The sequence below is a fragment of the Calonectris borealis genome, chromosome Z (genome assembly GCF_964195595.1).
Source record: "Calonectris borealis chromosome Z, bCalBor7.hap1.2, whole genome shotgun sequence".
Lineage (NCBI taxonomy): Eukaryota > Metazoa > Chordata > Aves > Procellariiformes > Procellariidae > Calonectris > Calonectris borealis.
This window is the reverse complement of record NC_134352.1, coordinates 9,533,947-9,551,973: the sequence shown is the minus strand read 5'-3', so window position 1 is coordinate 9,551,973 and position 18,027 is coordinate 9,533,947. Positions and strand designations below refer to the sequence as shown.

The 18,027-nt window shown below is 45.3% G+C and overlaps 1 protein-coding gene across 1 annotated transcript in view; it reads right to left on the bottom strand.

Moving 5' to 3' along the window:
* GRIN3A (glutamate ionotropic receptor NMDA type subunit 3A) overlaps nt 1-13,076 on the bottom strand; it is a 74,017-nt gene extending 60,941 nt beyond the window's left edge. Inside the window, exon 1 of the mRNA XM_075137186.1 lies at nt 12,384-13,076. Coding sequence (XP_074993287.1) covers nt 12,384-13,076 — 693 coding nt within the window. The remainder of the gene's footprint in view (nt 1-12,383) is intronic.
* Nucleotides 13,077-18,027: the final 4,951 nt, after the last annotated feature.

The window sequence follows — 18,027 nt, the reverse complement described above, 5'->3', positions numbered from 1 at the left end:
ATAGAGCCTTGCGGTCTTTTTCTGGAGTCAAGACTCTGTTAATTTAGGATCTGTATTATCCTACAGTGGAAGACAGGACCTCAGAACAAAGACCAATGGGTAAGGTTAAGAAAGGGTGAAATGAGCATGCCACACTGAAAATGGAAGAGTAGGTAGAAAATGGTGCAGCTGAATAAAATTTGAGGGTTCCTGGGGATTCTGGGCATCAATATTCAAAACAGACGGATCACCCATCTCTTTCTCTCAAAAGAAATTCTCAGTGTGAAGCAATCCTTTCCCAAAAGTATTCTGCACTGAACGATTTTCTATTTATACCATGAAAGATAACATTTAAAAAAAAAAGGTATAATGACAGTGAAATAAATGCCATTAGAAGGATTACATGCTCTATAGAGATCTTAGGGGTATAACTTAATGCAAAAAGCAGGTTTTAATTAACAAGCGTCTAAGTACCCTGCACTATGTAAATAATTCATGTGTATAAAAAGATGACCATAAGGGTGACTGAATAATCATCATTTTGGCTTCCCTGTGTTGACTGCTGATGCAAGATTCCTCATCAGAGGCCACAAGAGTATTGTTAACCGTACTAGCCTACCCAGCCCATCTCTACACTGATACATTGTGATATGAATTTTTAAAGAGGCGATTAAAAGGTGTTTTTTTTCTGCCCACCTTTCAAACCATCTTTCAAAAGGTGGTTTGTTTCTCTCTGAGGAACAAACACCGATGCCATGTTTCATCATTTCCCCCCCATTAGCTCTGCAGTAGACAATTTTATAGATGCCAGTGGGAGTTTGCATGAGCTGCCCTTCTGTGTAGTCGGAAGGTAGCTGGTAATAGCAGCAGATCATTTGCCTTCCCCACCAGGCAGTGCAATTGGTTTTGCAGAACTGGCCACGAAGCGGGGATGTGGGGGTCATACAGCACCACGCCACCTCCTTCCACGGTCCTGGAGCAAGGAGATGTCACTAAACATTACTGGTGCAGGCTGTGTGCTTGCTGGATGACTGGGGAAAGAGAGACAGCAGAAGAGCAGAGCCTTCCTTCAAAGCGTTGCTTGATTTTGTACTGTGGAAGTAAGAATAAGCTCCTAGAAACTCCTGTTCAGCAAGTGCAATGACGTCTGAAGTTTTCATGTCTCAAAGCTTAAACCAAAAATAATCAATGCTTTTTTCCTTTAACTGTTTACCTACAGTTGCCTCAAGGCTGTTATTGGGCATATATTTGTCCCCTCGGAGCTCTATAGTTTACCACCTATTGCATGCAATTTAAACAGAGGAAACCCAGGCACATAACTCTTTGACCTTGTTGCCCTTCTAATGTAGGCGTAAAATCAACTCCACGGTATTAGTGTACTAAGAAAATGTAAATCACAGCTAAAACAGTTCCAGTACACACTCAAAAGAGCTCCAAGTAAAGGCTACATCTATTTTTCCCACATTCTGATTCTTATGTTGAGTACAGTAAACTCTTAAAAACAACTGTTCTCCTACAAGAGATGTTTAACTGATATATAGGAGTCTTACACACTGCGAAAGTGAGAAATAATTACGCTTTCTTCTAAAATAGCACCGGAAAAGTATCAAACTGTGAACTCATAATACTGACTTTTCATCTGATTTGCAAAAAAAAGTTCTTTCTAAGCTGGTTTGAGTGAGTACGCTATTAAGATGAGTGTAATGTAACTGCTTTATCAGTAGCATCATTGAGAGAGCCTCGTGCATAATACAGCTGCTCTTTCTGGCTATTAATTGCTACATCTAATAGTTCTTTCCTTGCAACAAACGCAAAACTTAATTTTTAAAATCTCAGCTTATACTTGAAGATCTATCTCATCTTTTAACTCTGTCTTAAGTTAGAAAGCCTTGTAAAATGTCTTACGAACAGCATAGGCAATGATTTCCTTCCCAGTCTTAAAAAAGGTGAAAGTGGAATAGTATGCCTTTAGGGAAATACTAAGAGTTTAAAATATGCCTGTGCAGCATATTCGCAGATTTTTATAACGCATTTCAAATACTTTCCACATTGTAAAATATGCTTTGGAAACTATTATCACAGATGAAAGCTGGTGAAGAAAAAGTAATAAAAATACTGTAGCAAGAAAAGGAAAAAATGGTACCTGCTTCTGAATTCGCTAACATTTGATTTCTCCTACATAATAATAACAATCAAACGATCACAGTAATTTCCCCGTTTACTGCGCTTTAGTGGCAGCTGAGGGTACACCTGTGTTCACGTTCACTCTGCTCCCCCTCCTTCTCCACCTCCCCATCTGCTGCCTGCAGCCATGCAGATTCAGGTGACTGAAACATTTCAGATAAAAGTTAATTAGCCAGCACACTGCACACCAGATCTTTTCAAACCAGTGCCAAGTGGAAACCTTCCAGTCAGCTCCCGAGGGCTCTCCCAGCTCACCACTCCCGCAAGGGTGCTGTCCATTGCCAGGGAGACTCCCTGCAGCAGGGCGCATCCCAGGGGTTCAGCATCACCTCTCACCTTGCTGATAACGCACCGACATACCTCGCGGAGATAGGGACGGCTGCTTAGCGCTGCAGCGGTACACACACGCTCTCTGCTTATACCAACAGGGTATATATATGCTACAGGGATGCAAGACGCTCGTGAACGGCTGTATGGCACTACGCTGGGGGAAAAGGACACAGTAAGCTCAGGACTGAGTGGTGAACATCAAGCCTGAAGAGATATGATTTGAAACCCTGTCTACAGCCAAACCCAAGTCCCAAACATTTGGTTACAATGCCCTGCAAAGGCAACATGCAACAATTTCTGTGGTTTATTGTGGTTTGTAGCATGCCGCGCTGCCAAGTCCCTTCTCAGTTCTTCATGTAGCTGTCCATAATTACCAAGATTAATGTTGGTAGCCTGATGTGACAGCTGTGAACTTCTTAGTCAGTTTGTGAACTTCTTAGTCACGCTGACAAGGAGTCCCTTGCACAAATGGCTTTGCTCGAGTGTGACTCCCTTAATAAATGAATCATCTATCATTGCTGCCTACTCAAGCTTAACTATTTCTCCCAGTTCTGCTGTTACTTCCACCATCTGCACATCCTCTCTCCATGGTGGTGAGAACCAATTTGGCTTATCGATGGAGTGTTTGGGAAAACAGGTAGACCTTCAGGGCCAGACCAGAAGTAAGGAACAGTCGCTGATGCCCAAAGCTGCAATCCTAAAGCTGCTGTGCCTGAACTTGCACCCATTTCTTACGAAATTCCTTTTGGGTACCTATTGGTATGACACTGCGTGTGTCCAAGCGACCTTGGTCTGTCTCCTGGAGCTCTGAAATGCTGACCAGAAGATGTCCAACTCCAGGTGCCAGAGCATCAGGTGGGACCGTGTCCTGAGAAGCCCAGGTGCACCTCTCTTCCTGTAATTCTCAGCACCAAGGAGGAGAAGAGGCCTCCACTAATTACAACCACCCACACCAAAGCCTCACACCCTTTGCAAGAAGCCCCGCGCAGCAGCAGCAATAAACTGCTATCTACCTTCGATCTAATCCCTATTCCTTTCACTGCTTCCTAGATGTTGGCCTAGCAGTTCCCTGGGAGGTCTGCACTATTTTTTGGGGAAGCGTTACACACTGGAAGTAACTGTCCTTAGCCAGGGATCGAGATAGCCCTGCTAATTCAACCCTGACTTAGGCAAGCTGTTTCGCTCCGTGCTTGGTGATCCCAGCTCTTTGTACAGTGCCTTCATGTAAAATTCAGTTCCCTTGTTTTTATGCTCCTGGAATCACAAGAAGAGACAGAGAAGGGCACCTCTTCCTTTTTTTCTCAATTCAGTTTATTTTCTCCTTCTCTCTCCCTGTGTCACTGACATTTATGTTTCTAGTTTTCTCGCTTCCTTTTCTTGTTTTCTTCCCTCTCTTTTTTCTGGCTCCTTTCAGCTATTCAGAATAAACTCTGCAATGCATAGCTATTGGTATTGCAGTGAGATTCAGTGTACTCTCTTGTTCAACCAAACCAAAAAGATGATCCTTCCCCTCTTTAAAAGCTCTTCAGTAAGATCTACAGAAACATGGATTTATAGCCTGATTCTTCTTCGAAAGACAAATCTAGAATTTAAAAAGAAACTGCTTTTTCCAATTTTCTGCTAATTACAATAAATACATAAATTCTAGCCATGCTATGCCTGGATTTCTTTCACATTACAAAATTACATGGAAATCCACAGAGGAAAAGAACAGAACATGAAAGGAACATTTTATTTGATGACTTAAAACTGTAACTAAATCCAACATAGCCTAAAGTTCTAGTGATGTGAGTTTTCAGTATTTCATGGGTTTAAATAATAAATAACTCATTAAATATACCCTAGATGAGAACATTTGTAAGTAGTCTTTGAACTTGATTGTAAGCATTAATTGAGTAACATATAGCATGACAAGATCCTTGGCTGTTTCTAATTTCCACTAGCTCTGCTTACCTAGGTCTGCCATGTATTTTAGTGGAAAGATGGGGTGCTTTCTCTGACTTTTGTGGACAAATTCTTGGGGGAAGTTATACTGAATACCCTAACTTACATTTCTAGAGAGTGTTTTCTTTGTTAATAATCTGTTTGGCTTTTGTATTCACATAGTATCTGCTAGCAAATTGTCTTTGAACTTGTCTGGTTTGGCCAAATTTTTCACTTTTACTTAGTGAATACAGCTAAGTATTCTGTAGTGTTTCTTCTAATAATGCACGTCATTCAGTACAGTAATAATTAACGATTTAACCCTGTCATAGTTTAATCACTCATTATTAACATGAGTTTGTGCAGTGTGTTATGAAAGACCTCTTCTAGGCTATGCAATGAGGAAGACGTTGCTTTGTGAATACCCAGGATAGCAAAAAACACAGAAGAAAACACCATGTACGGTATTGAATTCGATGTTAACTTAGCTTTTTCTGTGTCAGAGAAGCAGCACAGTATGAGGAATGAGAAAATCTTGTTAGTAGCCAGCTCGGATATTTTCTCCAGAATCTAGGATGATATCATGAGTACAGCGAGGAAGGACACTAATAAAGAAATACACATCAAACTATAAAGCAGGTATCTTTGCTTTTGAGTTTTCCTATCAATTCAATACAGACATTTGTTTTTCATTTATGTAGGAAATGTCTACTGGTATAGTATTTAACTAAAAAAACCAGCTTCCCTCCACCCCTTTTCCGAATCTTAACTCTTCACCACCCTTTTCAAATGGAATTGATGTAACTGAGCATACAACAGAATTTATAAAGTTGACTAAGTGATTTGATAAAACTTGGCAGAACTGGATGTACCTCAAGAACAAAGTGATCATTGGTATAATTTTATCTAAGGATTCCCAGAGTCAGATACCTTAAATAGTTATAGACTCAGTGCACATTCTAGATCTGGGTAATAACCCCTTGCTGTATTTGAGACAGATTGCTCATTGTTGACTTGAAGCCACTCAAACGAAGAATCTTGGGTGTATGTATTTCAAATAATGCTGCATTATCCAGTTTTCAAAGTCTTAGATTAATATGCAGGTACTTATATCCCTGTACCTTGGAAATAAGCAGACACTCAAACTGCGGCATGTCCAACATTTCCTTAAATAATAATTGCCAGGAAAAGGAAGAGAAGAAAATTGTGGATAGTGAATAACGCTGTGAATGGTGGCTGTCAAAACCAAGCCTCACAACTTACATTACAAATTATGAATACTATAAAATAAGAACACCTTTATGCTATCTAAGCTAAGTGTTGAAGAAACTTAGGGGAGTTTAAGAAAGAAGCCTGCTGTAAGAGTTCACTGAGACCTGGGTAGTAAATAACTTTCTAGTATTACAAGCATTATAAAGACCTAATGTGCTTGAAAACAGTTTTTCATCTCAAAAATTTGCTCCTCCATAAGCAACAAAACACCTGGAAAAATAGTACATTCTCATATCTCGAAGTGTCACATTTACCACATACCATGCTAAAATATTCTAAGCTGCAGGACCCCTGAATTTCAAAGGCCCAGTGGCAGGATAATGAATTCAATTCATTTCTGAGGGGCTTTCTTCCAGAGGAGAGGGGTTGGAGATAGCGCTGAAAGGCGTTACTTGGAAAAGTTCACCGCAGCAGAGTTCTGGCTCCTTCTGTCTCAATGGGATGTTAAAATTAAGGATCCAGAGCAGAGAACTGAAAGTAAAAATACTCTCACCACTTTCCTCCATTCTGAAAAAGGATCTTTTGCAGTCATCAAGAACTGAATCCTCCTTAAACACTGTAACTGGAATAAAGAGAACAGTTCTTTATTTTCTTTCATTGTCCCATGCTTCTGTGTATGCAAAGCTCGTTGACAGATGAACTATCCTTAAAGAAGTCCCCATGGGTAAGTAGGCTGCAATGTTCTGTTTTACATGACTGGATGCCTTGAGTGGTGTTTTAAATAGTGTTTATTATGACTCTGACAGTTTAAGGGACAAGGATGACTTCCGTATTATCAAGTGTGTGTCATGGTTTAACCTGGCAGGCAGCCAAACACCACACAGCCGTTTGCTCACTCCCCTGCCTCAGTGGGAGGCGGGAGAGAATAGAAAAAAAAAAAGTAGGATTTGTGGGTTGGTATGAAGACAGTTAAATAGGACAGAAAAGGAAGGGGAAATAATAATAATAACAACAACAATAATAATAATGATGATGATGATGATGATAAAAGAATATACAAAACAAGTGATGCATGATGCAATTGCTCACCCAGCCAGTTCCTGAGCAGCAGCCCTCAGCCAGCTTCCCCCTATATACTGAGCATGACATCATACGGTATGGAATATCGCATTGGCCAGTTTGGGTCAGCTGTCCTGGCTGTGCCCTCTCCCAGCTTCTTGTGCATCTCCAGCCTTCTCAGTCGGCAGAGCATGGGAAGCTAAAAAGTCCTTAACTAGGGAAGCACTGCTTAGCAACAACTAAAACATCGGTGTGTTATCAACATTCTTCTCATACTAAATCCAAAACACAGCACTGTACCAGCTACTAGGCAGCAAATTAACTCTACCCCAGCCGAAACCAGGACAGCATGCAACACACAGAACAAACAGACCCTGAGCATTTAAACAAGGTGAAAAAACGGAAAATACAGAAGGTGCCAATACAACTCCCAAACGTTATGCCTACATCACTTTCACAAAACTTCAGGGCTTTCTGACCACGGCCAAAAATATAAACAAGGACTCATTTCCCTTCAACACACATCATTTATCAACTTAAAGGTAATGGCTTCAGCTGACAACACGGTGAACTATGAAAACTGTGCTACTCTCGTAGCTGACGATGTTCAACACAGCACAGGAGCACAAGTAAAACCATTCTCAAAGTAACGACCTGAGGACAATGTATGATATCGGGGAAAAGCATGTCAGAGGCAGGAGACTGGATCAGTTAGTAAATATTGCATAATTGCATTTTAACAGAGGACTGTTACTGAGGAGACCTCTTACATGATGCTAGGACCACAATGCTGCCAGCAAAACATCAGTTATGTCTGTGAAATCTGTGTTTAAAAGAATTAATGACTCTACAGGATACCTGGCTACGGAGCCAAACCGTTAGTCACACAAAGCTTTTTTACATTAGCTGGCAATGTAAAAGGACTCTTACTTTATAGCAGATCTGTGGCCTAAATTGTGCGAGTTTCAAAAGCTCACTCTGAGCAAAACTGCACAGAGACCTTTGGCTGAAAAAAGAAGCAGCTAAAGATTTGTTTGCACGTCCTTTCAATTTCCATCCTTTCTTCCCTCAAGGCACCTCTCATAAACCCTCTTGAAGTGCACAAAAGGTATGTGCCATACTATTTATGCAGCGTGAGGTGAGGAGGGTTGGTGATCACAGGGAAAGACTGAATACCTATTCCCCATCTACACAGTAACTAGTACAAACTTCAACATTTGGGCTAAGTCAGATTAGCAATGATAGCTTGAATTACCAGAGCCTGCAGCTACGCACGTGTTTTGCAGTCCCTCCTTGAAAACGAGATTTTTAGTATTTTTTTTTTTTGCCAATCAAAAATATTTTTCTGCAAAAATGGAATTCTGGCTTGAAGGAGGAAAAAAGTGTCTTTGGGCATTTAGTTGGACAGAACCACATCTCCATTCCCTTGCTGTAATTCCTCTGCCCTTGCTGGTGCTCTGCATAGCCAGTGTCTTGCAGGTCAGTATGACTTCTGGGAATACCATACACACAGTGCTATTCCTGGCTATTTAATTCCCCACCCAGGGTGGTTTGTTATGTATAAACTATAAAGCTGTTTTCAAAAGAAAGCTTAATTCCTTTGAAAACAAACCAAAAATTAAATGTTAATGGTGAGTTTCTTTTTACAGCATCTGTTCTGAGGCTGAACTTGCTCCTTCACCAGAAAATTCACTAATTCACTAAAACCCTGACTTGATTTATTTATTCTTTTGACCCTCTCTGAAGTCATAGCGGTAATCAGCAGTGCTGGCAATTCCAGTTCCTCAGGAAACCAGATAAAGCACAGACTGGCAATGCAGGGACTGATGATTCAGATTTACTTCATTCTGTTTCGTTGCTCTGAGAAGATTCCTTTTCATGTTAAAAGACATCAGAGCTACAGATTTATCTGAAACCCACTGAAAATACTCCCTAAGTTCTGAAGTTCAGAGAACGCTGCTGCAAACATGATCTCCCCTGTGTTTCTGATAGTATCACTTATAAAATGGGTATTATGGGCTATTCTTCCCAAACTCTCACTCTGAACTGTAGTACTAGAAGTGGTATCACTGTATTTATTTATGGTTCATGTTCCCTGGACCTGTTCCCTTTTCCATCCCTGGGAAAAGTATTAATGATGTTGGCAGTCTTGGAATGAAAAAATAAAGTGTGTTTCTTCATACAAACATAAGTAACGTGACAAGACTTGCCTCAATGGCATCACTGCTTGTGAGCTGCTGTCTCCAAAATAATGATCTGTCAAAGCTTCAGTGCAATTTGCATTCATGGTAGTAGTAAAGAAATACAGTGGTTTTTCTTTGCTGAATGATAGTGATAAATTGTTACTTTTGCTTACCAACAGTGTGAAAATTTACTGGAGTGACAGTAAACTTGGAAAAGTAAACAGCTTTTTTCAGGTCACAACAGCATCTGGATTTACTGTCACTATATGTTAGTCATTAAATCACATATACAAATGAAAATGAAGAAAGGATGTCACATTTTACTCTGTGTGGCATCCCTTGAAGCCATGTGTGTGTTTTCCCACACGCAATCCTGAACCTCCAGCAAAAGCTGTTGCTTGTGGGAGAACGAATGCTTTACCACACTATGTGATGGTTGTTGTCTTGTGATTGTTAATTGTGGGGAGAGACTGTTTGCTCTTTTTTTTTTTTTAAACTTCAGGAGAGTAGAATTTGATGAGAAACAGACTTTTAAAGATGCTCGAGCAACCACAAAACTTTTGAAAACACTCCAGGTATCCAGCTGACTGTAGTTGCCCAGCTGTGACGCTGTGGATCTCCTCCCAATGTTACATGTTTGAAATGTACCATCAGATATCATGGAGGCAATGGCCAGTATTATTGAAATGTGTTCAGTTCTGGATCCTTATCTTCCTTTTCATTTTAAGTATTGCTTTTCACCATGTTAGGGAAGGTTTGCTCAAAGATCATCGTGCTTTTCAATTGCAATGAATGTCTGCTTATTATAAACTTCTGTATGAAGTAATAATGTTAACATTCAGCAGCGGTACAAGCGTTGTATGCGTACGTTCTGTCCTGGCATAATGTGGAGAATGAGACCTTGTTAGACATTACTACCTTAAAACCATCCTAACAAAAATTCTGAATGCTGAGAAGCAGCTTGAGACAGCATCTAGCGATCGTCATGTTCGTTAGCATGTTCGCCGTGCTCCTCATGCGGCAGACAGTGGGAAATGCTCTTCAAGGGCAAACAAGTTTTGGGTCTGTTTCTGTTCCTGCCTGGAAAAAAGCCAGCTGCAGGCAGCCCCCCAAGGTGTGCTGCGGTGGTGTTTTGGAGGGAGGGAGGATTGCTCTGCCGAAGTATCAGCAGGAAGGGTGACTCCAGGGAGGCCGATGCTTCACATTTCAGAAGTCGGGTTAGATCTCAGTCTTTTCTTCCAGACTTTTCTTCTCTGAAAAACTGCATGCTGGCTCTATTAGCAAAATCTGTCTCGCCTGCAAAGATGTCATTTACACTCGCCTCCTCTAAAACTGCCAGTCAGTAGAAGTGGCCAGTCTGTGGCTCCAGGGCTGTTAAGCCGGGAAGGTGGTGGCATGGGACTGTGAGTGACAAAAACCCTGCCTGCAGCAGGCAGTAAGACACCAGGGGCTGCTGAGGACAACATCTCCGGGGCCCCCCGGGTCCAAGATGCTGTTGGAAATCCTGTAACTCTGGGAAGTATGTGAGGTAAGGCTGCTGGAGCATTGCTAACTCCAGAGTTAGCCTTAAAATGGTATTTATTACGTGAAGGTATGAAAAAAGAGTGTTCAGAAAGATGTCAGGCCCTCCAAGACTATCTTGAGAGACTAATAGACTTGTATTACCTGCTGGCCTTTGAGTAAGGCTGAGATTTTTTTTAAATCCACAGAGCCTTGAAGAGTAATTTTTTTAGCTCAGCTGAAAAAACCCCAGACTCTATTCAGCACAGGTTCAATGTCAGTATTCGTTTCACTGTCACTGAAGACAACGACACTCAAATGTCTGCTTAAGAACAAAGTCCTGATTTGGATAGATTGATCCAGTTGGCTCCCCACTGAGAACAATTTGAAAGTTAAGCAGAAGCTTTTAAGTCTGTGGCACAGAGCAATGACTCTAACTCTGTGCTATATGCATTTAACATATCTTGTGTCCTCAGGCAGCTTTGGATGACCTTAGACCCATCTCTAAGATGGAAGAGAAAATAATTCTGATTTTAACAGACAGAGCAAGGAGATGCTGGTTTCAGGATCTGGTCTTCAGGGAGCTTTGGCTATTGACTCTGGCACAACTGTGAGTGTAGCTGCAAAGCTGGTAGGTGTAACTGAGCAAACTTGGATGCTATTGGCACCAAACGTTTCTGCATAAATGTACAGAAATACGAGTTACATGGGTTTTGCTGAGGTAGAGAAACTAGCTGAGTTCAGACCAGCATACAGCAGTCACACCTTCAATTACAGTCTAGGAGCTGCCTAGCACAGACTTTCTTTTCCTACCTTTTCCGTCACAATCGAACACAAAAAAATACACAAGACTAACAGTGAGCCAGGCTGGGTTTTACATTTGCTTTTGCAAAGCAAATTCAGTTGGTAATCTTTTTTTTTTTTATTAAATTTTGAGGGCTAAGTTGAGCTATCTCCTTCTACATAAAAAACTATTTCTCCTGGCTACTTAAATGGCAGCTTCTGCCATTTTACTCATGACTTCCCTTGCATGGGCCACACAGAATATAGCATTTTCTTCCAACTCTTTTGCCTGAAGATGATTACTGGCATCAAATACACATTTGCAAAATATTGAACTATCACCTTTTTCCAGAGTGTGTAACACTAAGTTGCCATCTCTGTATGATAGAAAGTTTAGCTCCCCTTCGACACTACTACTATTTGTGCCTAAGACAGTCAAACACAATGAATTTAGTTCCTACTGTTTTAGCTACACAACCAAACACAGTCAGTCAGACTTCAGTCTCTACTACTTTAGTTAGGCAATGAGATTTACCAAAAAACAGATCTAGCAGCAATGCATGAACTATGAGTAAAGAAAATCCTAATGCTCAATACAAAGTCAAGTTACAGTGAACAACTTCCCTTAGAAGTGCCATCTGGTGAACAACCTGCAGTGCCCACACACAAACAGAGCACAGCATTTAGATCAGTAATAAATAAACACCCTGAATGCTGGTTTTAGCCTTTTTTTTTTTCTTCCTAACAACCTTCCTTTGGTCTGGGAAGCGTGTCCTTCTCCAAAAGCCAAGATAAGGACCTCCAGAAGAGCAGCTTCTCACCAGTGCACGTCCTGGACCCCCCTTTCTCCTCTCAACTCTACAACTTAACGCGGCATATGACTTCGGGCTCACAACTTAGCTTTTGCCACCGAGCTCTGCCTTTCCACAAAGAGGATGCTCGTCCCCCTCCACCCCAGGGCTGAGAGCAAGGGCCCAGGAAGAGGATGCAAGAGGACAGAAAGGCCAGAAACAGCGATTCTGGCGGCCAGAGTGCTTCTCCCCGGGCAGGGCTCGGCCAGTGTCCCTCCCCACCCCGACCGCTGCCCGGCTCCCACGGCCGTGCCCAGCCGGCAGCCGGCCGGACCCCGACCCTTCCCCGCAGGGCACCGCCTGCGCGGGGGGCACTGCGCTGCCCTGCCCCTGTGCGGGGGGAGCCTTGCCCGCCGCCCCGCGCCTCCCGGCGCCTTACCGGGCTCCGCCGGGGGAACTCGCCCAGCACGATGCTGACCACGGGGATGCGCAGCGCCGCCGAGATGAAGTCCAGCTCCAGCATCTCCCCGCGGCTCTGCGGGAAGGCGAGGATGGCGGAGACCCCCTGCACCACCACGGTGTGGCAGAGGCTCTGCAGGAAGGAGACGGGGTCGTTGCTCCAGGAGGCGCTGGGGGAAGAGAAGGGGAAGAGGGGCAGGTCGCCCAGCCCCGCCTCGATCGCCATCACCACCTCCAGGGACAGGTTGTAGGGCAGCAGCCCGGCCACGCCGTTGAGGTTCGCCACGGCCAGCAGCAGCGCGTCCCGCGGCGAGGGCGAGGGGGGCGGCCGCCGACCCCGCGGTCCCGCGGCGCTCCCCGCCTCGGGGCTGCCGCCCGCCCGTCGCCCGCCCGCCGCCTCCGCGGGCCAGGCAGCGGCGCGGGGCTGCAGGTGGGTGGCCCCCACCCTGACGGTGTGCCCGATGCGCCGCAGGATCTGGCAGGGCTGCGGGTGGGACGCGGAGCCGGGCACCGCCGCCAGCACCAGGGCGCAGGGCGGCAGCAGCAGCAGGCACGCCCGGCCCAGGAGCCCGCGCACCCCGGGCCGCCACATGGCCGGGAGCCGCCCGCCGCCTCCCCGGGCTCCGGCCCCGCCGCCCGCCTTAGCCGCCCCGCGGCCGGCCGGCAGCGGCATCAGCCGCGGCGGGCGGCCCCCGCGCAGAGCCGCCCCCGCCGCCGCCCATGGGGCCGCCGCCGCCGCGCCCACGCCCTGGGGCTGGAGGGGGGGCTCGGCCCCCGGCCCGCCCCCCACGGACCCGCGGGGCTGGAGCAGCCCGGCCCCGGGGCGGCACCCCGCACCGCCCCCCGCAGCCGCCGGCAAGGCGCCCCTTGCCCGGCTCCTCTGCCCGGGCGCTCGCTCTACCCGGCTGCCCGGCACGGGGCGAGAAGCTGCCCTGCGAGGCTGCCCCGCCCGGCTCCCCTCTGCAGCCCGGGTCCCTTGCAAGGCTGCCCGGCCCGGCCCCCCTTTCCCAGCCCACCGTGCGCTCCGCTGCACGGCCCCCTTGCAGGACTCCCCTGCCCGGCTCCCCTCCCCAGCCCCCCGCTGCACCGCACTCCCGTCCCCGGCTCCCTCGCAAGGCTCCCCGCAGCAGCCCCCTGCCTGGCTCCCCTGCAAGGATCCCGTTTCCAGCCCCCTCGCCCGGCTCCCCTCCGCAGCCCTCGGTGCGCTCCCCCGCCCGGCTCCGGAGGCGAGAAAAGTTGCCGGGCGGCGGCGGTGGGCGCTGCCGGCGGGGCTGCGGGCGGTCGCTGGGCTGCGCTGCGCTCCCACCGGGAGGGACGGCGAGCGGCAGCTCCTCCCCGGGCAGCCGGGACTTGTAGTCGCCACCGCGCCCGCGGGCCGCCCCGGGGAGGAAGGAGGGTTTTCGGGGGATCGCCTGCTCTCTCAGCGCTGCCTGCTTGCTCCCCGGGGAAGCGTCCCGGGACAGCCCCGACGGACACCTCTGCCCGGGTGTTGTCGCGGGGCTCTCCCACCTCACAGCGCCGGAGAAGTGAAACAGTTTTCCGGCGCCGAGGAGAGCCCCCGGGCTGCTGCGTCCCCGGAGGGGCTGCGGGCCGGGGCGGGGGGCTCCCCTCGCCCCCTCGGCTGGGGGTAGCCGCGTCCCTCGCCGCCGCAGCCTGCTCGTTGGGGAAGCCAGCGCTGGCTCTGCTCGATGCCTTCCTCATGCACTGCTGCTTCAAACCGAATCATTTTTCGACGTGTGGGACCTGAGATCCCTGCTCAGCAAGCCATGGACACTTTCTGAAACTGCTTTTATGACAGAACACCCTTATCCTAAGAGAAAATAGGGCAGAGCAGAGATGGGGTTTGTGCGTGTGTCTGCAAGGGGCTGTGGAAGGTCCTGTCCTTGTCTTCGTTCTGGTAATTGGGTTTAATCCTGGGCAGTTGGGCGCCGTGCTAACCCTGGGTCTGAGCCTTTAATACTCCGATTGGGGCACTCACATGCTCAGCATTGTGTCTCTGCTCCGTGACTGATCTCCAGGTTCTTAGAGGAAGCCCCCTTCCACAGCCACATTGCCCGTCAGAGGGGAAATAATCTTACGGCTCTCCCCAGCAGAGAGGTGCAGCCTGCCTACTGACATGGGGGACGCCCAGAGACTTCAGTATATTTTCTGCCTGTGGGGCTCCTGTCATCTTTCCCTGGCTGATTCAGCCCTGTTTGAATGTGGTGCCGTTTCTTGCTGTCTGCTGTCTTGCGTAGAAGGACAGTTTGAGACCTTCACTTCAGGAGTGGTTAGAAATCTTTTGGTAACTTCTTCACGAGCAGTTTACCCTTACCTAGAGCTGGCCTTATTCTTTAACTCAAAGAGCTCTTCTCCTCTGAATGTTAACTTCTTTCCCTTTTCTTTGAGATTTGTCTTCCGAGCTATTTATGAAGAAACATCATATGCTCCCTTTCTTTTTCTTCATTTGGTATGCACAAAATCTGTGTAGAAGGAAACACTTGTCATCATGCTGTGTAAAAGAGGTGGTCAGTACCCTCCAACAGGTCTGAACTGCATGTTTTCTGATTTAAATTCATCTTTCTTGAGAGGAGGTCATCAGAGGTGTACACAGTCTTCAAAGTGAGGTGTTACCAAGGTCTTGTGCAGCTGTGCTGATATTTCTCTCTCTCTTATGTCCGTAGCTCCATTATGTTAGCACCCACCTGCTGTTACCATCTTCCAAATGACCTGCCAAGCTAGTTGTTTCTCTCATTCTGCTCTCTCTAAATAGATATATGGTTGCAAAATTGGTTCCTAGGTGGGGAATTACGAATGGCAGAGTGGTGGTCTGTAGGCCAAGACTGACTATCCCAGCTGCTACATGTAAAAGTGAGCTAATACTATGTTAAGAGTTAATAACAATTTCCTATTTCTCCTTTTGTTCTTCCTTTTTCTTCTAGTCTTAAAATCACATTTTTATTTCTTGGTATCTTCTCCTCTGATCAACCCAGGTTCCTCCTTTCCCTTTTCCTCATTTTGTTTAAGGAATGGATCATATTAACACAGGTATTCAAAGTCTCCTCTATTAGCAATAAGGAATTATTGGTGGGGAGAACTGACTTTGAATATGGTAAATTTCACACAGTGCAGAGAAAAATTATTTTATTCCTCCCAAAACCACAGGAGTTAGCTTTCAGATTGTGAGAATGAGCTCACTTGAGATCTGTACAACTCCAGAGGCATTATCTGTATTTGCATTCTTTTTGTCAGGTTTGGGAAAACTGGTAAGCATGTAACTTCTCTGCTGTGCAGTTATGTAATTGCTGGTTTTCATGTGGGAATTATATTTGTAAGAAACGGTTACTCTTCCATGTCTTAACAGACAGCCCTAAATTGTCATTTATTTTAGCTTCATTATAGGAGCAGCTTTAGGGCTCAGGTGACACTAGTTTAAAAAAGCAAGTGTTTCAGAAAATGTAATCAAACTTATTATTGAAACAGCTCTAAATTACAGAAGAAATCGATCAATAAAGGGAAGTCATTCAGTGTCTCCATCTTTTGCTTTTTCGTCTGTGGATAATCTCTGACCAGATTGCGATCTCTGCTCTTTCTGGTGATCATGCAGTATCACTCTTGGGACTTCTGCTGTAAATAATTCCTGGTCTGGAGCTCATTTTTGAGCAAGTCCTAACAAGTGGTCACAGTTAGAAACCTGAACTGTACAGAGTGGGCAAACTCCACAGGTGATGTAATAATTTTGACTCAAATGGCTCTAGCTCTTGAAGCTATCTTTTCAGCTTGATTATTTATAACAACAAATTATGAATTTGTCTTCTTTGCAATTTGTGTTTATTTTTATTCTTTGCTCAAATATTCCTGTTAATAAAGTTCTCTACAATACCCCTCATATACCGAAGTGCTTAAACACAGGCTTTTTTTAAGGAGACATTTAAATCCTTAAGTGCTGCTCTGTAAGAGGCCAGAATATTTTCAGAAAGTGATCTGAAAAAGGACATAAACACAACCAAAGTGTATACATTTGGGAAGTTGTGTCATTAGGTTTTTTGCTTTATTTGTGCAAATACGCATGTGGAAAAGAGCGCAATTGGTTTAGTCTAATACAGGAATTAGAGACTGCTGTGTGTCAGTTGCACCCTCTTTTTCAGCAACACTGCAGTCCCTCTTCCAAGGCTGCTGGCAGAATAAACTTTTTGACAGATTCTTGCCTTTTTTATCTTCAACCAAAGGACTGGATGACTTCTACTCTCCTCCCCACTTCTCCCTTTGTCATGGTGCAGTAGGAATGTCAACTCTGCTCTTCTCCTGTGTTAAATAGTCAACTGAAATAAGACCAGGCAGGTCCGGGCAAGTGGATGGACCTCCTCTGAATTGGTTATCACATTGGGTAACCATGAGTACAGCAGTGCTGGTGGCATTGATCGCTGGGGATGGTGACCACAGAGACTATTCATCCTTGATTGGTGGCTGAGCGTCACAGTTAAAGCTGTTGAAAACCCTTCAGCAGTGAAAAATGCAGTAGGGAAATGTGATTAAAATCGCCACTCCTGCTGCTCTTTCCGCTTGCTTGGCTCATTGTCATTTCTCTGAAGTAGGGTTGGTTGGTTTGCTTTCTGGGCTGCAGAACAATTGTGTTTCACAGGGACCTTCTGCAAGGCTTGCTCCCTCTGAGCAACTTGGCTCATTTGGAAGTAGGTTATTGCTGTCCTCCCGTTCATGTCTGTGTTGCTCTGCTCCCTTTGCTCTGAGGGAGAAGCTCCTTGGGCTTGCCAGAGCATGATAGCCAAGTTGCTTAAACTCATGTTCATCTGTCCCTTTTTTAGCCACTCACATTTTTCAAAACACCCGAGTCACTAGCTGAGATGCAGGGTACCACACACTATCTCTTTAGCCTTGGAGAGGGTGAGGGATTTATTCTGGGTCAGCCCGGTATGAAAATTTTTTTTTCCTTTCATAATCATTATTGAAAAATGAGAATTAAGGAAAAATAAACCATTCAGGAATAATGGTTTAGGGATAGTGGAATATGAATAAACTTTTGTTTATATTCAGATCCCCCAATTTATCTAAATGCAGTTTCAAACATTTCAAAATGCTATGTTTTTCATTTGAATTGCCTTTTCAAGGAAAAAAAAAAACAACAAAGTCATCTGGATGTTCCTTACTTTCTGTCCTCCACACTCTTTTTCCAGACAGAAAAAATTTGCAAATACTTTCAGGTATCTAAAACTGCATTAAGAATGTGAAGTAGGATATTATGTTTGAAAAATTTCATGTCGCTGTAGTGGCCATCTGGTGTGAATCGACAGTGCACCGGCTACTCCAGACTTATGCCACCAGATATCTTACTGTGGGCAGGCCTGGTGTCAAATCCAAACAATCGCTCTGAAGTCAAATTGATTTTCACCAGTGAGGTCTTTGTGCTACTTTACTGCCTCAGAAAAGAGGCTGAGACAGTTCGTTTTCCCTAAACAAAACTCCCATTTTGTTTCTTCTGGCAATATAAATCCAGACAAGCTCTGATACTGTCAGAGGATGCTCAAAGAGTCAGTGAGGAAAACACGCAGTGAACCACTTCATATCTTCGGTCCCTTTCGGAAAGAGCAGGCAGGAGATGTTGTAACATTGCCAGATACTGGCACACA